Below are 17,717 nucleotides of genomic sequence, written 5' to 3' on the forward strand. Positions count from 1 at the left end.
CCTTACAGATTTTGGACCTGCCAGTTCCTACAATCACATAAACCAGTTCCTTGAAATAAATCTTATACATGTATATCCTACCGGTTGTTTCTTTGGCAAGCCCTGATACATTCTTCCCCAAATATCTCATCATTTTATTAGAAATTTTGTTTGCTGAAATATTTTATTAATTTATTTAATATTATATTTGAATAAAAATTCAAAAAGTATAATGAAGTTTACAGTGAAAGGCTCACTCCTGGGATCCCTGCCCCCCATTGATGTAGTCCACTCCATGGGGGCTACCAACATGACCAGGTTCTGTGTACCTACAGAGATAGTTTACCATATACAAACAAATATAAATACACTTTTTATCTTCTAATACATAATTGTAGCATACCACACCGTTTCACACCATGCTTTTTTCATTGAAGATTGTCTTAGAGATCATTCCATCTCAGTACCTAAAGTCTTCATTCTTTTTTCCATTGGGCAAATGTAGTTAACCAATCCTCTATGATTAGGGTGACCATATAATTTACTTAAAAATGGGAGACTTGAGAGTTGAAAGGAGCTCTAATAATTATACCGAGAAGAGCAGGTATAAACTGGTACTGTTTAAAAAACCGTAACATATGGTCACTCTATTCATGATGGATATTTTAAGTACTTTACAATCTTTTGGTACTACCAAATTGCAATCAATAGTGTTGTAAACATGTAATTTTGCACATATCCAAATGCATCAGTAGGATAAATACCTAGAAGTGGAATTTTTGGGTGTGATGGTTAATTTTTTGTCAACTTGACTACCTAAATAAAATACTCTTTGTGGATTGTTACTCTGGAGAATCCTAATACACTGGATCAAGGTTATATGCATTTGAAAGTTTGATAGGTTGCCCAATGCCCTTCATAAAGGGTATACAATTTTCACTTCCACCCGCAGGGTATTAAAAAAACACCTGCCCTACTTATTGAATAATCCTTTTCCTATTGACTTATGTTATCTTTATGTTTTAAGTCCTCATGTATGTACTAAAGTCTGTTCCTGGGTTATTCCATTCCACTGATCTGTCTAATTGTGTACCTAATCTAGTTTTATACAATTTTTTAGAAAGTTAATCTAGTTTTATATTACGTTTTCAAAAATTAATTTCACCTTATTTTTTCCTGATGAACTGTAGAATAATTCATCTATTATACCATCAAATAGAAATTTTAATAGCAGTATTCACCATGCAAAGGTTAAGATCCCCATTTATTAGTGTTCTTTCCTGGGGTTTTTAGAAACATAATTATTACTTGCAATTCAAGTTTGGTCTCCTCCTTTATAAAAAACCTTCTTGATTCATGAACCATTGCATTGGCAAAAATTTCCTGGACACTACTAAATAATCATCCAGGTAATGGAAATCCTAGATTTTAATGGGTGTGTCTAATCTTCATTAGGTTTTAACAATTAACTATTTATACATCCCTGCAGGTAAAACATATCTCTTGCCCCTATTTCTTTGTAAAGGCTGTTGTTCTTGCCCAATTTAAATGCCCCTATTCTGTTTCTACAGCATCCTTTAGTACAGCATTTCATATACTTGTTTCATTTACTGAGCTTTAAATTCTTTAAAGGTAAGTACCACAATTTAGTCTCCTATCGTATAGGATGGAAGGAGGGAGTGAGGGAGGGAAGAAGAGAAAAAAAGCAGCGAACAGGCAGTGCCTGACGACCCGACTCCACAACTCCAAGGACCTGCATTCGCACATACATACACACACCCCGGGAGCACTGAAATACGATGTGAATTGTGCTCCTTAGAATTCTGCAATGTGAATTCTGGTGAATGTGAATCTCTGGTGAACGGCACACAGGAGGTATTCAATGTATGTGTATTGAACTGTACCAGTGACAACTGACTGTCAAAGCAGCTAGGAGGAATCTAACAACCTCAAATGATGGGCTGCATGCTTGAATATAAAGGGCATATTCTAGAAGTGTGATACCAATTTCAGTGATTAAATTAGGCTCACAAATGAGGTTTATTTTCCAACTGATACTTTATGCTAGGTAAAACCATCTCCAAATCAGTATTTACAAGATCCACTCATTACTTATTCATGTGGTTGAAAAGAGTGAATTAATTATATTCTTTAAACTTCTGAAAAAAGTCTGGGGGTGGGGGAGAACTATATAGTGCTCAAACTACAAACTATACTTTTAAAAATACTATTTTATTTATACTCACGTATGAAAAAATGGCTGTATCATGTTTTACATACATACCAATATTGGAAACAGTGACAATGAATCAACCAACTCTAAATTTTATAAAGAACACACAAACATTAAAATACTGATTGGTTATAGAAAGCAGAGTGGGCGGAAAACCGTTAGCTATCATTTTCCTTTTCATTAAAGAGCAGCACCCTCTGAGAAGAATCAAATCAATTAGTAATATTCATCTATACTGCAAAATAACATACATAGAAAAGTTACTGATTGTACTGATTTTATTACTTTTACTAAGCCATTTTACCTTCCTCACACTCAATACAACAAATAAAACAATAACGAAAAAAATATGTCCTCATTATTATTCACAACAAAAAGGGTCTGCTCCATTCTGCAGACCTGGGCCTGTGGTACAATAGGGGCACGTCATGGCTCGAGTGGATCAAAGTACCATTTTGATTCTGACCCACCGAATAGAATCTCATGCAGATTTGATGGCTGGACTAACTCCATGGGAGCTGTGATAGAACCATTTCTGCGGTATCCCCGATCTCAGTAAGTAAGAGCCTGTATAAGAAAAGATAATCAATCTACCCATAAATTCTATCTACAGGCTCTTCCTTTAGTGTAAGGTGGAAGATGGGGCCCTTTCTTGAGTACATGGATACAAGTATTGCGATCTAAAGATTGCTGGATTGATATTGTGCCTATTATAATGAAAATAAGGTAGACGTCAAAACCAACTCAGATTAAGAAACTTCCACAACTTGTCTCAATTCTTCAAATAATGGAGCAAGTTCCTTTTCTAGGCTGACAATTAATCCTAAAACAAAGAGATTAAGAAAATTAGAACATTAGAAAACATGTTCCTAAAAAAAGTCTTTGACTTAATATTCCCTCTTGTTGAAATTTAGTTACCAAAAAATAAAAGATACAATTTATTCCCCATAACTACAACAAAATATTCTATCTAAGTAAGTTAAAGACTCATATTCATTATGAAGTTTACATATACTTACATGTTTAAAAGAAGTTCAATGATGAATCTGGAAGACAACCTAGTCTAGAAATTAGCATATCTAACTTCTTAGTTTACCAGAGTGAAAGGCTACATATCTTAGACACTGCTGGTTTTATATTCAAACAAATAAGGACCTTCCTGTCTCAAAGAATATAAAACAAACATCTGGGATTCTCAATGAAATGTTCTAAGTACTAAAATATAATTCTGTATATTATCATAATTTATAACATAAACTCCTGATTTAGTATGTGATGGTGATTTATCACAATTGAGGCTTAATATACTTAAAATATTGACACCGCTAGTATCCTATATGATTTACAAAGTGTTTTCACATATAGTATTTTACAGCTTCAAAACATTTAGAAATGCAACAGACTTAACAGATCATCAAACCTAAAACCCTCATTTTAAAGACAAGGAGTCTAAGGATTGGCTTCAGTGGCACAAGTGGAAATACAACTTGCTCAAAACACTTGAAAGAAAAAAAAAACAGAAAAAAAAGTGTATAACAAACAGTTCTAAATAGCAGTCAAATCTGAAGGAGACAGACTTTGAAAGAAATTCCACTTTATCCAAACGGAATAAAGAAAGAAATTACAATTCAACTGAATATTATCATTTTACACATAAAGACCCAGTGAAGGCTACTGAATATAATGGGATGTTACTCTTCTCTATAGAGAGTACAGCTTCCTGTTTGTTCTCAAACTTTTCAACCCTTGAGAAGACATGGGTGGACATGGGTTAATCCCCTTCACACTCTTTAAATTCCCTGTCACATTCATCTTGCTCACTATAGTCAAGGTTTAAAAAATTCTAAAAGATTCATCTAAATGGAATTTAACTCATCCTTGATCATTTTATGTGGTTTGTTTGGTTATCTTCTCTACTTTTTTTGTGTCTTAAGCTGTTTTAATATGAGTAAGATGTAGTATTCAAGAGGTAAATATAGCATTTAATTTTCCTTTCTATCTCAAATGGTCAGTTACCATACACTGTCCCATATAAACTAGAAAATAACCCCATCAGATGGAGAAAGCAGACATTAGCTCCATTATACAGATATGGAAAACAGAATTCAGAGAAGTTACTTTTCCATAGAGCAAGGAATACATGATGGATCTGGGCCATGAATTCAGGTTTTCTGACTTTGGATCTACTATTCCTAAACCGCTCAGATATGGTATTACAAAGAATTCAAAGCTGTATTTAAGGTAATTAAAACACACCTGTATTGGCATTGCTGCTGGCTATGAAACTCACCACCAAAGGTAAACGATTGAATTGAACCACCTACAAAGAAAACAAGATTTAAATAATATGTTGTATTATGAAAAGGTAGTATAATTCAAATGAAATATCTTAATCTTTCAAAAATTTTTAAATGGTCAATGTGTAACATACTAGTTTAACACAATGAAATATGAAAGAGATGAAAATAAACATTTCCATAAGAGTTACTGATTTTCTCTTAGAGACATTACTACCACTTAGCCTGAAAAGGTTTTTAAGGTGGGACTATGTCTTCTTCATCTTTTATCTCTAATGCCCTGCAGAGTGTCAATTACATAGTAGAAGTTCAATAAATATTTGATAATTAAATGGCTAGAGGCAGTATTTCTTAAGTCATTCAAGTACTTATATCTTCATGATTTTTCTGCCTCTTGTGTACCAATATAATTTAAATGAATTCAAATTAACTTTAACCAACTATCTTTTGAAAAAAACTTAGCTTCAACCTAATCCTTATCAGTGAAATTAAAGGTCAGATAGGTTGGTTATCTTTTGCCTAATACACATTAAAATATGTACTTTTAAAATAAAAAGATGTCACTTGTATCATCAGTGGTAGATAAATCTTACTCTGGAAAACATCGCTTTAAAACATAAGCAATTAATGTATTCTAAAAAAGAAAATGTAACTGGAGATCAAGAGGTGTGTAACAACTAATTTCCTTCCCAAAATTAATAACCTTGATTATTATATATATTCCAAATCAAATGAAGGAATTAGAAGCAGTAACAAATTTAAATAACTTATCATTTGACTTTCAAGAGAAATTTTTTTATCTGTCAACAACAAAAAAAATGTGTGTCATTTGAGAATTCAGTTGTTAAGCTAAGGGCACCATCTACTGGAGGTAATAATGACCTAATATACCCTTTTTAAGATAACACATATTTTATTATGAAATCTTTTAAAACTATTTTTCCATATTAATTAATTCCTGGTGTAAAATATGAAAAAATTACTATAGTTTAACATAACCAATTTGAAGGCTAAGATTTTAAAATTCCATCCCCTTCAAAATTAAAATGTAGAATGACAACACAAACTATTTTACATAGAAGACCTAATAAAAGTTGAAATCAGTAAACCATTCAATAGTTATGAACTCACCTGGTAAGTATTATAGTAACAGATGATACTTTTATTTTTTGAAAGTCCAAGTTTGCTCCCTTGGTCTGTTGCAAGGGCAAAAGTAGATAAGAAACCAGGTCTCAAAGCATGCTCTGGAGCATTGTCATTGGCCACTGAGAATACAAATGATTTAATAGGTAAAAATTACACAGTGGATATTGTAGAGAGAAGATTTACAGCACTTTTTAAAAATATATATTTGTAAAAATGTCAAGCACAAGCGTTCTGCTTCACAATATTTAAAATCGTATCACTAACTGGGTTTCATCAACTTAGGTGGGAAATACTGCTCAGTCAGAAGTTGAGTGATCATAACAAAGGGAAGAAATGATGACTCTCACAGTATTTTTTAATTTTTAAAAGAATACTAAATGTTTATATTTTCTTAATATTTACCTTAAAACACAGGTTAATCAGTATATTTAATAAATTGAATATTCTTCTAGATATTAATTCTGCAGCTGGCCATCTATTTTCTTTCTTTCATTAAAGTCACCTAGTTAGTTGCACCAGTGTGAGCTTAAGGCTTTAATACAGAGACCTCGGAAAGAACATTTGAGCTGGAAAATCTGAATTTATTTTGTTCAAAGCCCTCACTACAGAACTGAGAAAAGGCAAGTAATTTGCCATGGCTACCTATGTTTTCTGGCGGGTTAGAAAGCACACTGGACCATACATTAAGAAATGATGGGTTCTAATATTATCTTGTCACTGACTCATGTGGAACTTTGAACTAACAATGTACTCTTTGCATTTGACCATCTTAACTTATAAAACAAAAGAACTAAATCAAGTGATTTCTAAACTTCCTTTCAATCCTAAAATCTAAAATTAGATGACATATATGATAACTGTAGGTAGAAAGTAAACTGGAAACAAAATGTACAGGGCATTAATCTTTTTTTGAGAAAGCTATTAGTCTCCAAGTATAACTATACATATCCATTCTGATGATACCAGATAGAACAGTAAAAACGGTATTAATATATACCAACTCTGTGACATGACATATACTAAAATAAAACAAAACAAAAAAAGCTGAAAATCAGGTGAAAAATTCTTAGATTCTGGTTAACTAAAGTAATTATAAAGTTAAAGTTAAAAAAAAAAATCTTATTTCCAGTTTAAACAAGTAGAAATATCAAGAAAGATTAATCAATCTATGCTGATTCAACTGTATGGATATTTATCTTAAAATTACTAGCAATACTGATTAAAAAATAATATTGGGGGAGTCTGTGTGTGTAACATACCGTGTTTCCCTGAAAATAAGACCTAGCCTGACAATCAGCTCTAATGTGTCTTCCAGAGTAAAAATTAATATAAGACCAAGTCTTATTGGGTATTATATTATATTATAAACACTCGGTATTATATTATAATAAAATAAGACTGGGTTTTATATTAATTTTTGCTCCAAAAGACGCATTAGAGCTGATTGTCCAGCTAGGTTTTATTTTCAGGGAAACACGGCATCTAGCTGCATACATGTCCAACCTTGTCACTTAGGTTTATTAATGGTTTATATTATACCATAAAATGTCTTTAATGGGAATCTGGGTCTGTTATAAATTCATGCTTAAACTCCTGATGGTAACATTTAACATGCAATAAGTTTTAAGTTCCAACACAGCCTTAATACACAAAAGCAAACATTTTCCCCCAAATTAAGACTATCTCCTGAATTTACTGAAATGAGTTTTATATGTTTGCCTCTGCACTATTCTGATATAAATACTGTTCTTTCTAAAGCCAGCATGACGCTGACATGTAAGTGCTCAGTTTTACCTTTAATAACAGGCACCCCATCTCTATCTGACACGACAATAGCATGGAGCCCTTCGACACTAGAAAGGAAAAAAAGTTAAAATATTACAAAATATTTCATTTTCTCAAAGTATGTACCTTAAAGTCATAATGGTAATTTTCATGCACATTTCTGAAAAACCACGGAAACTCAATTATTTATAGTATAAGCTCCTATGTTTTCCAAAACTCTTCCAGAAATTGAATGAATATGTATTACTGACATGTTCATAATCTTTACAAATTTATGTAGCTTATCAATGAACATCTAACACAGCTCATTCTCCATTAAAATTGCTAATTATCATTCTATGGTTTACAAAAGTATGATAGTTTATCAGTAATGGCTATAGTGACAAAAAGACAGACTTTTTCTTTTTCTCATTCATTCCAATATCAAGTGCCCACTTACTACTCATATAATACCATGCTAAGCAAAAATAAGCAGTCACCGCCTTCACAAAGCTTAACAACTAAAAAGAGAGCAGCTATCAAATAAACTCACACTAACAAATATAAAATTATAACTGTAGAAAGTGCCATCGAGATCTGTGGGGACATGAGAGCCATTGGGGGGGGCGGGGCCAGCCTGACTGAGACAGGTGGGTCAGGGAAGGCTTCCCTGAGAAGTGATAGCTCAGCTGGGAGGTTATGGTACTGATTAAGAGAAGTGGGACAAAAAGATCAGTCTGGCTAATGAACAGGATGGGGAGAATGAAGGTCATGCAGCAATCCTTTCAGCATGCCTACATTAAGCAGCAGTAAGTAGAATGGTCAAGACTACAGCTCTGAAATTACAAAGACGTGGGTTCCATTCAGACTCTCCTGATTACTACGTATTTATGCTACCTTGGGACAGTTAAGAAACCTCTCTAAGCCTCAGTTCACAATCTGAAAACTACTTATTTGAAATTTAATAAAGTAATGCATGTAAAATAGATGTAGATACATAGTTAACATTCAAAAATATTTATTATTAATTAACATGAGGCTGTCATTCTGTACACACTGATAATAATTTATCAAGGCAGTTTTAATATTAAATTATTAGTGAGAATTCCTAAAGCACAAAAGTACCGGGTTAAAAATTATAATGGGAAACATTCTCAAACTTTCAACATTTACGTAAAACCTATAGCATTGTAACTATCTCATATCTGTAGATTGCAACTCAGAAATATGTTCAGTATTCTCACTACAACCAAGAACTATCCATTCCTTATTGTGTTAACCTTAATATTTTAACTTAGGAATAAGGAAAATTCTTACTAACTTAAGATACTGAAATTTTAAAAATTCCACTGTCAAAACTTTTAAGTCAGAGAAGTGTTATTAAAGTTTGGAGAAATGTTACAAAGCCATTTTATCTGCCTCACATTAAAAATAAGAATGATGAAGCAAGTGTGTATAAATATTTACTGGTATTATTTTTTATTATCATTCAATTCTGAAGTTATCTATGGATTCAAACATGCTCTATAAAATTAATACATAAGATATATTTCTCTAAGTTAAAAACTAGGTGATATAAAAATACATCCTACAGATACTTGCACACCCACAAATCACTTAGCGCAGTTATTGATAGCAATATCACTTAAAATAGAAAAAGACTAGAAACCTAACTGTTCATCAAGAACAAGTTAAATCAGTTATGACACCCATATACAACGGAATACTCTGCAGACATAAAAAACAAAGCCGCAGCCCTTTATGTACTGGGAAGGATTGATCTCTAAATTATGCATACTGTTAAGTGAAAAACCATGGTTTTGAAAGTTGTACAAGCAACTTATGTAATAACACATGTAGGCATACGTGTGCATGTTGCAATGGACTAAATGTTTTGTCACCCCCCCTCAAAATTTGTACGTTGAAATCCTAATCCCAATGTGATATGTGGAGGTGGGGCCTTTGGGAGGTAATTAGGACATGAGGGTGGAGCCGTTAGGAATGTGAGGATATGAGAAGTTTGCAATCTGCACCCCAGAGGAGGGCCCTCACCAGAACCCAACCATGCTGGCACCCTGATCTGACTTCCAGCCTCCAGAACTGTAAGAAATAAATTTCAGTTGTTTATAAAAGAATCCAATCTACTGTATTTTGTGATAGCAACCTAAACTATGATCACTGTATATAAGTCTAAATATGTGTTTATTATGTACATGTTTGCTTTTAGGTGCATAAAATATCTCTGAAGATTATAATGGGTACTTATGAGAGGGTAACTGTGTGGCTGGAAGGGTGGATGGAAGCTTATCACTCTTATGTCTATCAGATAACTTATGATGTATTATGCAAAAAGTAAACAAATTAAAAAACAGGTATTAAAAACAAATTAAAAAACCCCCTCCCCAGGGGCGGAGGGGTGACTCAGTTGGTTCAAGCGTGAACTCTGGGCAATAGGGCTGCCGGTTCGATTCCCACATGGGCCAGTGAGCTGCGTCCTCCGCAAGTAGAATGAAGTCAAATGAGCTGCGGCTGAGCTCCCAGGTGGCCAGATGGCTCAGTTGGTTGGAGCGCGTGCTCTCAACCACAAGGTTGCTGGTTTGACTCCCGCAAGGGATGGTGGGCTGCGCCCCCTGCAATAACAATGGTGACTGGGCCTGGAGTTGAGCTGCACCTTCCACAACTAAGATTGAAAGGACAATAATTTGACTTGGATGGAGCTGATGAGTCCTGGGAAAAAAACACACTACTATTCCCCAATAAAATCCTGTTCCCCTTCCCCAATAAAATCTTTAAAAAAACAAAACAAAACAAAAAGAAACCGGTATCAAAAGAAATCCAAAACACTAATTCGAAAAAAAATATATGCACCCCTATGTTTACTGCAGTGCTATTCACAATAGCTGAAATATGGAAACAACCGAAATGCCCATCAGTACACGACTGGATAAAGAAACTGGTACATTTATACAATGGAGTATTACTCGGCCATAAAAAAGAATGAAATCTTACCATTTGCAACAACATGGATGGACCTAGAGAATATTATGCTAAGTAAAATAAATCAGACTGGGAAAGACAAATACCATCTGATCTCACTTATACGCAGAATCTAAAGAACAGAATAAATGAGTAAAACAACAACAAAAAAGCCAGGTAAAGAGTACTACAAAAATGTTTAGAAATATTTGCGTCACCACAGGTAGCTTTTTTCTTCCCATAGTAATTAATTTAAATGTCAACTAATGCACCAAAAGAGGAGGTAGAAATAAAAAGACTTTATTTTGAATGATTTCAAATTCACAGAGATAAATGTCCAACAAAAGTAGAAAAATTACTCACGTACTTAATGTATCCAATTAAAGAAATCAGGCCACAAATATAAAAAGTGTTTCCAATTCTACACATAGTCAATAAAGAATAACATGAATAGATTTTCGTAGTAATTGAAAACAACTATGATGCATTAATAAGTACACTACACTTTTACAAGACATAAATTTTATGAAATAGTCTGCAGAAATCTAAGCCTTAACCTTACTAAAACAAACATCTTTATTCCAAAAAGGTAAACGTTACATTAGTAATCAGACATCATACTTAGTTGTATTCATATAATGATGAAACATTTGGTTATTTTAAAACACATAAAGTTATGACTGTTAAAGCCTGAGACTGCTTTGGGTCATGACTAGATTTTGACATACAAATCTAAGAATTACATTTAACGAAGGATCAAAAAAGAAAAAAAACACACATATCATTAATGACTGTAGCTGTCCGACTTGGTTGGTGAGGTACAGAAGTACAATTAAATGCATGGACCCACAGCTCTGAAGCCAGGCTGCCTGGGTCCAATCCCGTAACTTTACATACATCTAAGCAACAAATCTAAGTGTCTGTTCTACTACTTTTCTTTGTAAGTGTTCAGTATCATTATTTCTTTATCTTTTAGCTCTTAGGATGCAATAAGCCTACTTTCAAGAAATAGTCATCAATAGGACTCAAACTGGCCTCAGTCATTATGAAAAACAAAACAAAACCAAACAACACAGTACTAATCCCTTTCCTTCCATTATGAAAAGATTTTCATTATGTTTTTTACAAATATCCTTTTTACTAATATCAACTATGCTTCTGTTCCTGTATTTGTCACCAGTGTGGTTATTTCCCACTCCCCACCATCACCAATTTTAGCATCTTTCAATATGCTACGCCCAACAAGGTAAATACAGATACAGAAGGCCCTCATTTTTGTGTAGTTCCAATCTGGACACATTTTAGTTATCAGTTTAGTTAAAATAACACCATTCCTCCTCAACAGCATGGGTCAAATTTCAGTAAGTATGGTATATTAACTGAATAACTGCATAAAATACAAATGTGGCTAACTCTTCAGTTCAAAAATCATTATGTAAACAACAGACGCACATCATGATTAGTAATCAGTCACATCACTTCTTTCCAAGTGTGTTGGTGATTGGTCACTGAGCATCTGTTATTCAGTTAATGCAAGAGCAAAGTATGTAGTTTTATCTTGTCTTCCAGTAATAGTAAAAAAAAAATAACTGAAATAAGGTCAATAAAGATAAAATAAGCAAAGAAATGAAAAGTGATAATGCTGGAAGTGAAATTCAAATAGAAAGTAAATGGAGTTAACAAAGGAAGAGCTGGCTGAGGGAACGCTGACATTATCACTGTTATGCATGAGAGGTGCAGCCAGTGGAACTGAGGGAAGGCGGACTTATTACATAAATCAGGAAAAGTGGTGTGTGAAAAGGATGAAGACATCCCAGAGGAAGTGACACTGGCAAAAATCTTCACATTAAAGAACTCTTAGAGATATTTCACAACATTGAAAGCACAAAGGACACAATGTTGGAAGCTGATTCAAACTTAGAAAGGAGTATGCTACTTTGCCAAGGCACAGAAATGATGTCTGCTCCTTATCTTTCACATATCTTAAGTTATATGAAAAGAAGTAAACAGTTCAAACTACTCTTTAAGTTTTTTTGCAAAGAAATAAACACTCTAATTCTCAATGTTTCTACTGTGTTAAAATAAAGTGTATTAAACAAATACTAGTTTTAGTATTCATTTTCATCCCTCTGAATATAACCAGCAGCAAGAGAGGTTTTCATCTTTTGGCAAAAACCTTTTAAGGTCAGAAAACAACTGTAAAATTCCCCACTGATTACTAAAACTGCCTTGGACAGTTTCAGCATGTGCGGTCATTTTTATGGCTCTGCAAGAATGTAAAAGCTAAGGCTGCCTGTATTGCTTATCATTGGGATGAGAACAGAATCAGCAACTTGTCTTTAGATAGTTAACTCTAAGAGGAAAAGAGTAAAAATAAATTTAAGTATTACATTAACATAAAATGAGTGATAATTATTTAATGCCTCAAAAGGTTTTCTTCCTGAATATGGAAGAAAAGTACAGATAAATCAAAACTAGAAGACAGTATCATTAATTTCTAGTGGTCTGTAAACAGAGTAAGGGCACAAGTCTACAGGGAAAGCTACAACAAACATTTCAATAAAAATCCAAACAAGAGGTTTCTTTCCCTACCTACAGAGATAAACTGACATCCAAAACCTTTTTAACTTCAAACTGACTTGGAAAATAAGAAATAAAAAAAGAAATTAAAAAAAAGGATTTCCCCATATATTCTGCTGCTAATGCTCATAGGTTATTCAGTTATTCTGGAATGTGGAAATTGATATATCAAGTTATATTTCTCTTATGTCCTTAACTCTAAGATCATTTAACACCAAACTAAATGTGAATTTTAATTCAACTAGAGTGACAAAGTCATTCAATCAGTAACATTTCTAATACGAAGTTTGCTGTCCTCAGTACAAGAGCCTAATTTATAAAATGTTACATCAAATGGCCTGTGTGCTGGCAAAAGAAAACTTTTTGAGTTTTCCAACTATGAAGTGCTATCTAGGTCGAGCATTTTTGGGTTATGGACTCTATAATTAGGTCTTAAAAGCAATATTAAAAGTAAAGACAAGTTCTTCATTTCTTCCCCTTAAAATTACTCTACTTCAAAGTATAATCCAGTAAACTGCTATGATAATATATCTGAAAGAATTCTAAAGTGGCAAGAAACCTGAGTTCTAGCCCTGTGGCATCCACTAGTTGTTTAACCTTAATTAAGTCTTGTAACTTCTCTAGGTCCCGTGTTATTTATCTTCGAATTCAAATGACATCATTTATGCTACCTAGGGTTATGTTAAGTATTTAAAAGTGCTAAATAATAGCATAATATACACACAGTATTAGTCAAAATTAGCTAGAAACAAAATACTACATAAAGTTAACATACATTATGCAGAATTTATGTAGTAACAAATTAGTAATTTTTTTACCTTGGTAATTTTTTATACAGGAATCGCTTTAAGTCCTGAAAGAGAATATAAAATAAAAATCATATAATAATATGCCTTGTACTAGTTCTCTGTGTCTTGTCCTATCCGTATTTCAGATTACCTAAGTAATCATTCATAATCTTTCTCGTGTGTATCTTCTCTTTCTCTTTCTGATTTTGACATTTACTAGTTATGTGACTTGGAGCAAATTAACTAACCCTTTTCTCTGAGCCTCAGTTTCATTCTTTGTTGAGCAGGGATAATAACAGAACCTACGTCATATTATTTTTAAAGTTTACTGAGAAGATGCATGTTAAGTGATTAGCATATCTGGAAATGGGAAACACAAATACGTATTAGCTGTAAAATTAGATCACACTTTTCTTACTATTTCACATCCTGTTTCTACTGTTGTATTCACTTAAGAATATATTATGAACATCTTTCCACATCTATATATAGCCTTTCTTATATCACTTCAACAATTCTGGGTGAGTTGATTAACTTCTCTGAAATTAAATCTCCTCACATGACTAAAGATATGACAATGTTTGCCATGTGTTTAGCGTGGAACATAATTAGGACAAAATAAATAGAAGACTATTTTATTTGATCTCTTTATACTCTCATCTGGGGGATTTCATTGATAACCCAAGTATCAGTTAAAGAGCTCTACATACACAAATCAGGTATCTGTTGTTTTGAACCTCTAATCCCTACTATTCTCCAAACCTGAATATTCATTTTATTGCATATTATCACTACCAGTTTACCTTTGCTCTCATTTTAAACACACACAAAAAAACCTCAACTCATCATGTTTCATTTGAAACCCAGATTTCCTCAATCTCTTTTTGTTTCCACTAATGGGATTACCAAGCCCATTAATTCAGGTTTGAAACTAAGAGTAATACCTAACCCTAACCTCACATTTGTCACTTTTAAATCACTTGTGAAGTCAAATGTTTTTAAACTGATCTCTTCTCCTTTTCAACTGACATTAAAGTTTATTTTCATTCTATTATTTACAACTTGCACTAGCTTCCCAGTTGGTATGCTGGTCTCCCGCTTCTATTCCATACAGGTCTACACAGTGCCAACAATCCTATTATTCTCCTTCTCTAAAATCATATATGTAGTGATTCTCAACCTTGGCTATGAATAACACGTGAAAAGCTTCAAAAAAAAAAAAAAAAAAGGCCACTGATGGCAAGATGGCTAGGTTAGAGGTGCTCCCCAGATGATTACCTATTCAGCCACGGTTGAGAACAAGTATTGAAATGGCTCTCCACTGTTTAATGAATTATGTACAAACTCTTTAGACATTTGAGACTCTACAATATGGCCTGCAACTAAGTTTACAGTTCTGCTTCCTACCACTCTCTCACACAGATCCTCAGCCCTAGCTAAACTGGACTACTCACAGCTCTTCCATACACACACCTCTCCCTTTCCTATGTAATTCTGTTCACGCTATTTGTTCTACTAGCAATATTCTCCTTCTCAATCTTACTTTTTAAAACTGCTACTCATCATTTCGAGTTAATCTCAACCACCAAACACTCCAAATAGGTTTTCCTGATAGACACACACCAGATGTAACCCCTCTCTCCTTTGAATTTTCACACAATGATGTATGCATATATGATCATTTGCCTACTTTTTAAAACTGTAAAACCAGTAAGAGGACTTATACCATAATCCTCTTCATTTCACCCACAGTCCTTATTATAACAACCTTTTAGCTGCGCAATAGGTATTTAGTGATTTGATTATGCCTGAAGAATAGTGTCTCAAAAACATAATGGAAGACACCCCAAAATGGAGTGATAAAGGCATGAAAGTTGCTTAATGTTGAGACACATAATCTTGCAACGTAAAAAGAAAAATCAGATTCATATTAATGCTGAATGACTGGCGAGATGGTTAAGTGCACTGACTCGAGCCAGAATACCTGGGTTGGTATTCTCACTCTACGTGCTCGAGTAACCTGAGGCAAGGCACTTGATCGTTCTGGGCTTTAGCTTCCTCACCTATGCCACAGGGATAATGCCCATGCCTACCTCCTCAAGCTGAGACTGAGCGTCTGTTCAATATTTATAACACTCAGGAGGTACGTCGGCAAAGTAACATACGTGAGATACAAACATTAGCACTCGTATTAATTTCCCGCTGTTTCTAGTAACTAGAAGAGTTAAGTTCCTTAAACTTAGAATCTGGCTTTTATTGCTGTGCTCAAGACGTGTCAGTTGAAAATCATCTCAAGTTGCTCCAAGGAACCCAGAAAGACACCATGACCACTTGCTGGGGGGAAAAAGGGTTCCAAGCAGCAAAACACCGTTTAGAAGAAATTCAAATGGTAAATACTCGGAGCCTCTTTTGTCCGCAGGGCTGTGGAGTGGGCACAGGCTCCTAAGTAAGTGTCCTGCAGGCCCACGCGAGGCAGAAACTCACGGCCCCGCGAAATCCATTCACAGTAATCTCTAACTCCAGACCTTGGAGGCAATAACTCGAGGTGTAGAGGGGCCAAAATAAAACAAACTTCTCTTTGGGCAGCACAATCGTTCCCCACCCAGTACGCTCCACACTCCCCACCATTTGCCTCCTCCTGTGCGGGGGTGTTCACTCACATCGGCCATGACGAACCCCTTTCTCCCGCAGGTTCAATATCCACGCCTGAAAGAGAAACTCCTGGTGAGGAAATCTGGGTCTCGGCGGGGTCAGCTGTCATCAGGGTCAGGCAAGAATCGGCGGCTCTAGGCCTGGAACCAGAGGGACGGCAGGGAGACACACCTCCCAGATACCCACCAGAACAGCCGGGGGGGCGCCTTACCTCGGCCCACTCCGCCTCCCCAGCCCCCAAGGTCTAAGCCCGAAAGAAAGCGGAAGGGGCATCCTCTGCTCTGCCAGCTCACCGCCCGTAACTCCCGCGGGCCCAGGCCTGAACACCGAGCAACGTGGCTCCAGTTACCCGGTTTCTGGGCTGCCCGGTTCTTTGGGTCGCAGGGCTCTGGGCTGCCTGCCGTCCTTCAGGGACAGCGTCAAAGACAGGTCTTTCTGAAAGCTGCCATCACATGACTTACGACCTCCTCTGTGCTCCAAGCGGCACTTCCTACGCCTCCGACGCCGGGTACCACGGGATTTCCGGGACGCGCGGCGCAAGCTGGGAGCGTGCGACTGCGCGTCGCACCCCGCCCCTCCCCGCCCTCCCCGCCCTCCCCGGCTCTCCGCAGGCTGCGTCCTGCGCCTGCGCAGGCACCAGCTGTGGGAGGGAGGTTTCCTGTCAGGTTGCTGCGCTGTAAAGCTCCCCGGGAAAACCCTGTGCGAAGACATTTTTGTGCGGAGAATGTATAAATTGCCTTAGTAGTTCACAGTCCGTTATCTTAAAACCTGTTCTTTTAGATCAAAGACTTGGAAGCTGAACAGCAAGCACCAGATGACACGTGATTAGAAGTCCCAGCTCCAAAGGTTCCAGAGCCCGATTCCCCTGTTGGCTTTCCCGTTTGCCCCCGACTCACTGCTCTTCACTACACACTGGTCTTGTGTAGATTGAATTGAGGAGCCATCCTGGGCTTTCTGGAGTTCTCAGCTATGTGTGAACTTCAACATAGGCCGCTATTGGGTAACCCTTATTGGCTCGAGTTAGAAGGCTGTGCCTGTAAGGACTGTCCATATTGTTTTCTGTTTGGTGCCTTGCGTGCACCTTTAACAAAAACCTACCGTAGGTGGCAGGTAAATGAGGTCTACAGGAGCTTGTTCAACACTGATCTTCAACCCCCATCCCTACCGGGAGTGCAAAAATCAGTAACCCTAGCTCAAGACATGGTGAACAGAATTGGATACTTACTTCCTCGTTATTCCTGAGAAGATGGAATGGTAAACTGCAAAGCTCCCAAATATTACACATAACTTCATTATGACAAG

General features: G+C 35.7%; 1 protein-coding gene across 9 annotated transcripts; it reads right to left on the minus strand.

The window, feature by feature from the left end:
• Window positions 1-2,472: 2,472 nt before the first annotated feature.
• Window positions 2,473-16,930, minus strand: LAMTOR3 (late endosomal/lysosomal adaptor, MAPK and MTOR activator 3). 9 transcript variants are annotated; one of them, XM_081050868.1, is made up of 7 exons: window positions 16,877-16,930; window positions 16,424-16,469; window positions 13,794-13,828; window positions 7,450-7,508; window positions 5,641-5,774; window positions 4,469-4,532; window positions 2,473-3,035 (listed from the first exon to the last, which is right to left on the minus strand). In XM_081050868.1, the coding sequence occupies exons 2-7, from the start codon at window positions 16,430-16,432 to the stop codon at window positions 2,962-2,964; spliced, it is 375 nt and encodes a 124-aa protein (XP_080906994.1). In that variant the 5' UTR covers window positions 16,433-16,469; window positions 16,877-16,930; the 3' UTR covers window positions 2,473-2,961. The 9 variants fall into 9 exon arrangements, with proteins under 9 accessions (XP_080906994.1, XP_080906995.1, XP_080906988.1 ...); XM_081050869.1 differs by having other exon boundaries at window positions 16,424-16,555; XM_081050862.1 differs by having other exon boundaries at window positions 16,765-16,930.
• Window positions 16,931-17,717: the final 787 nt, after the last annotated feature.

This window comes from Rhinolophus hipposideros, assembly GCF_964194185.1.
Source record: "Rhinolophus hipposideros genome assembly, chromosome: 1".
Taxonomy (NCBI): Eukaryota; Metazoa; Chordata; class Mammalia; order Chiroptera; family Rhinolophidae; genus Rhinolophus; species Rhinolophus hipposideros.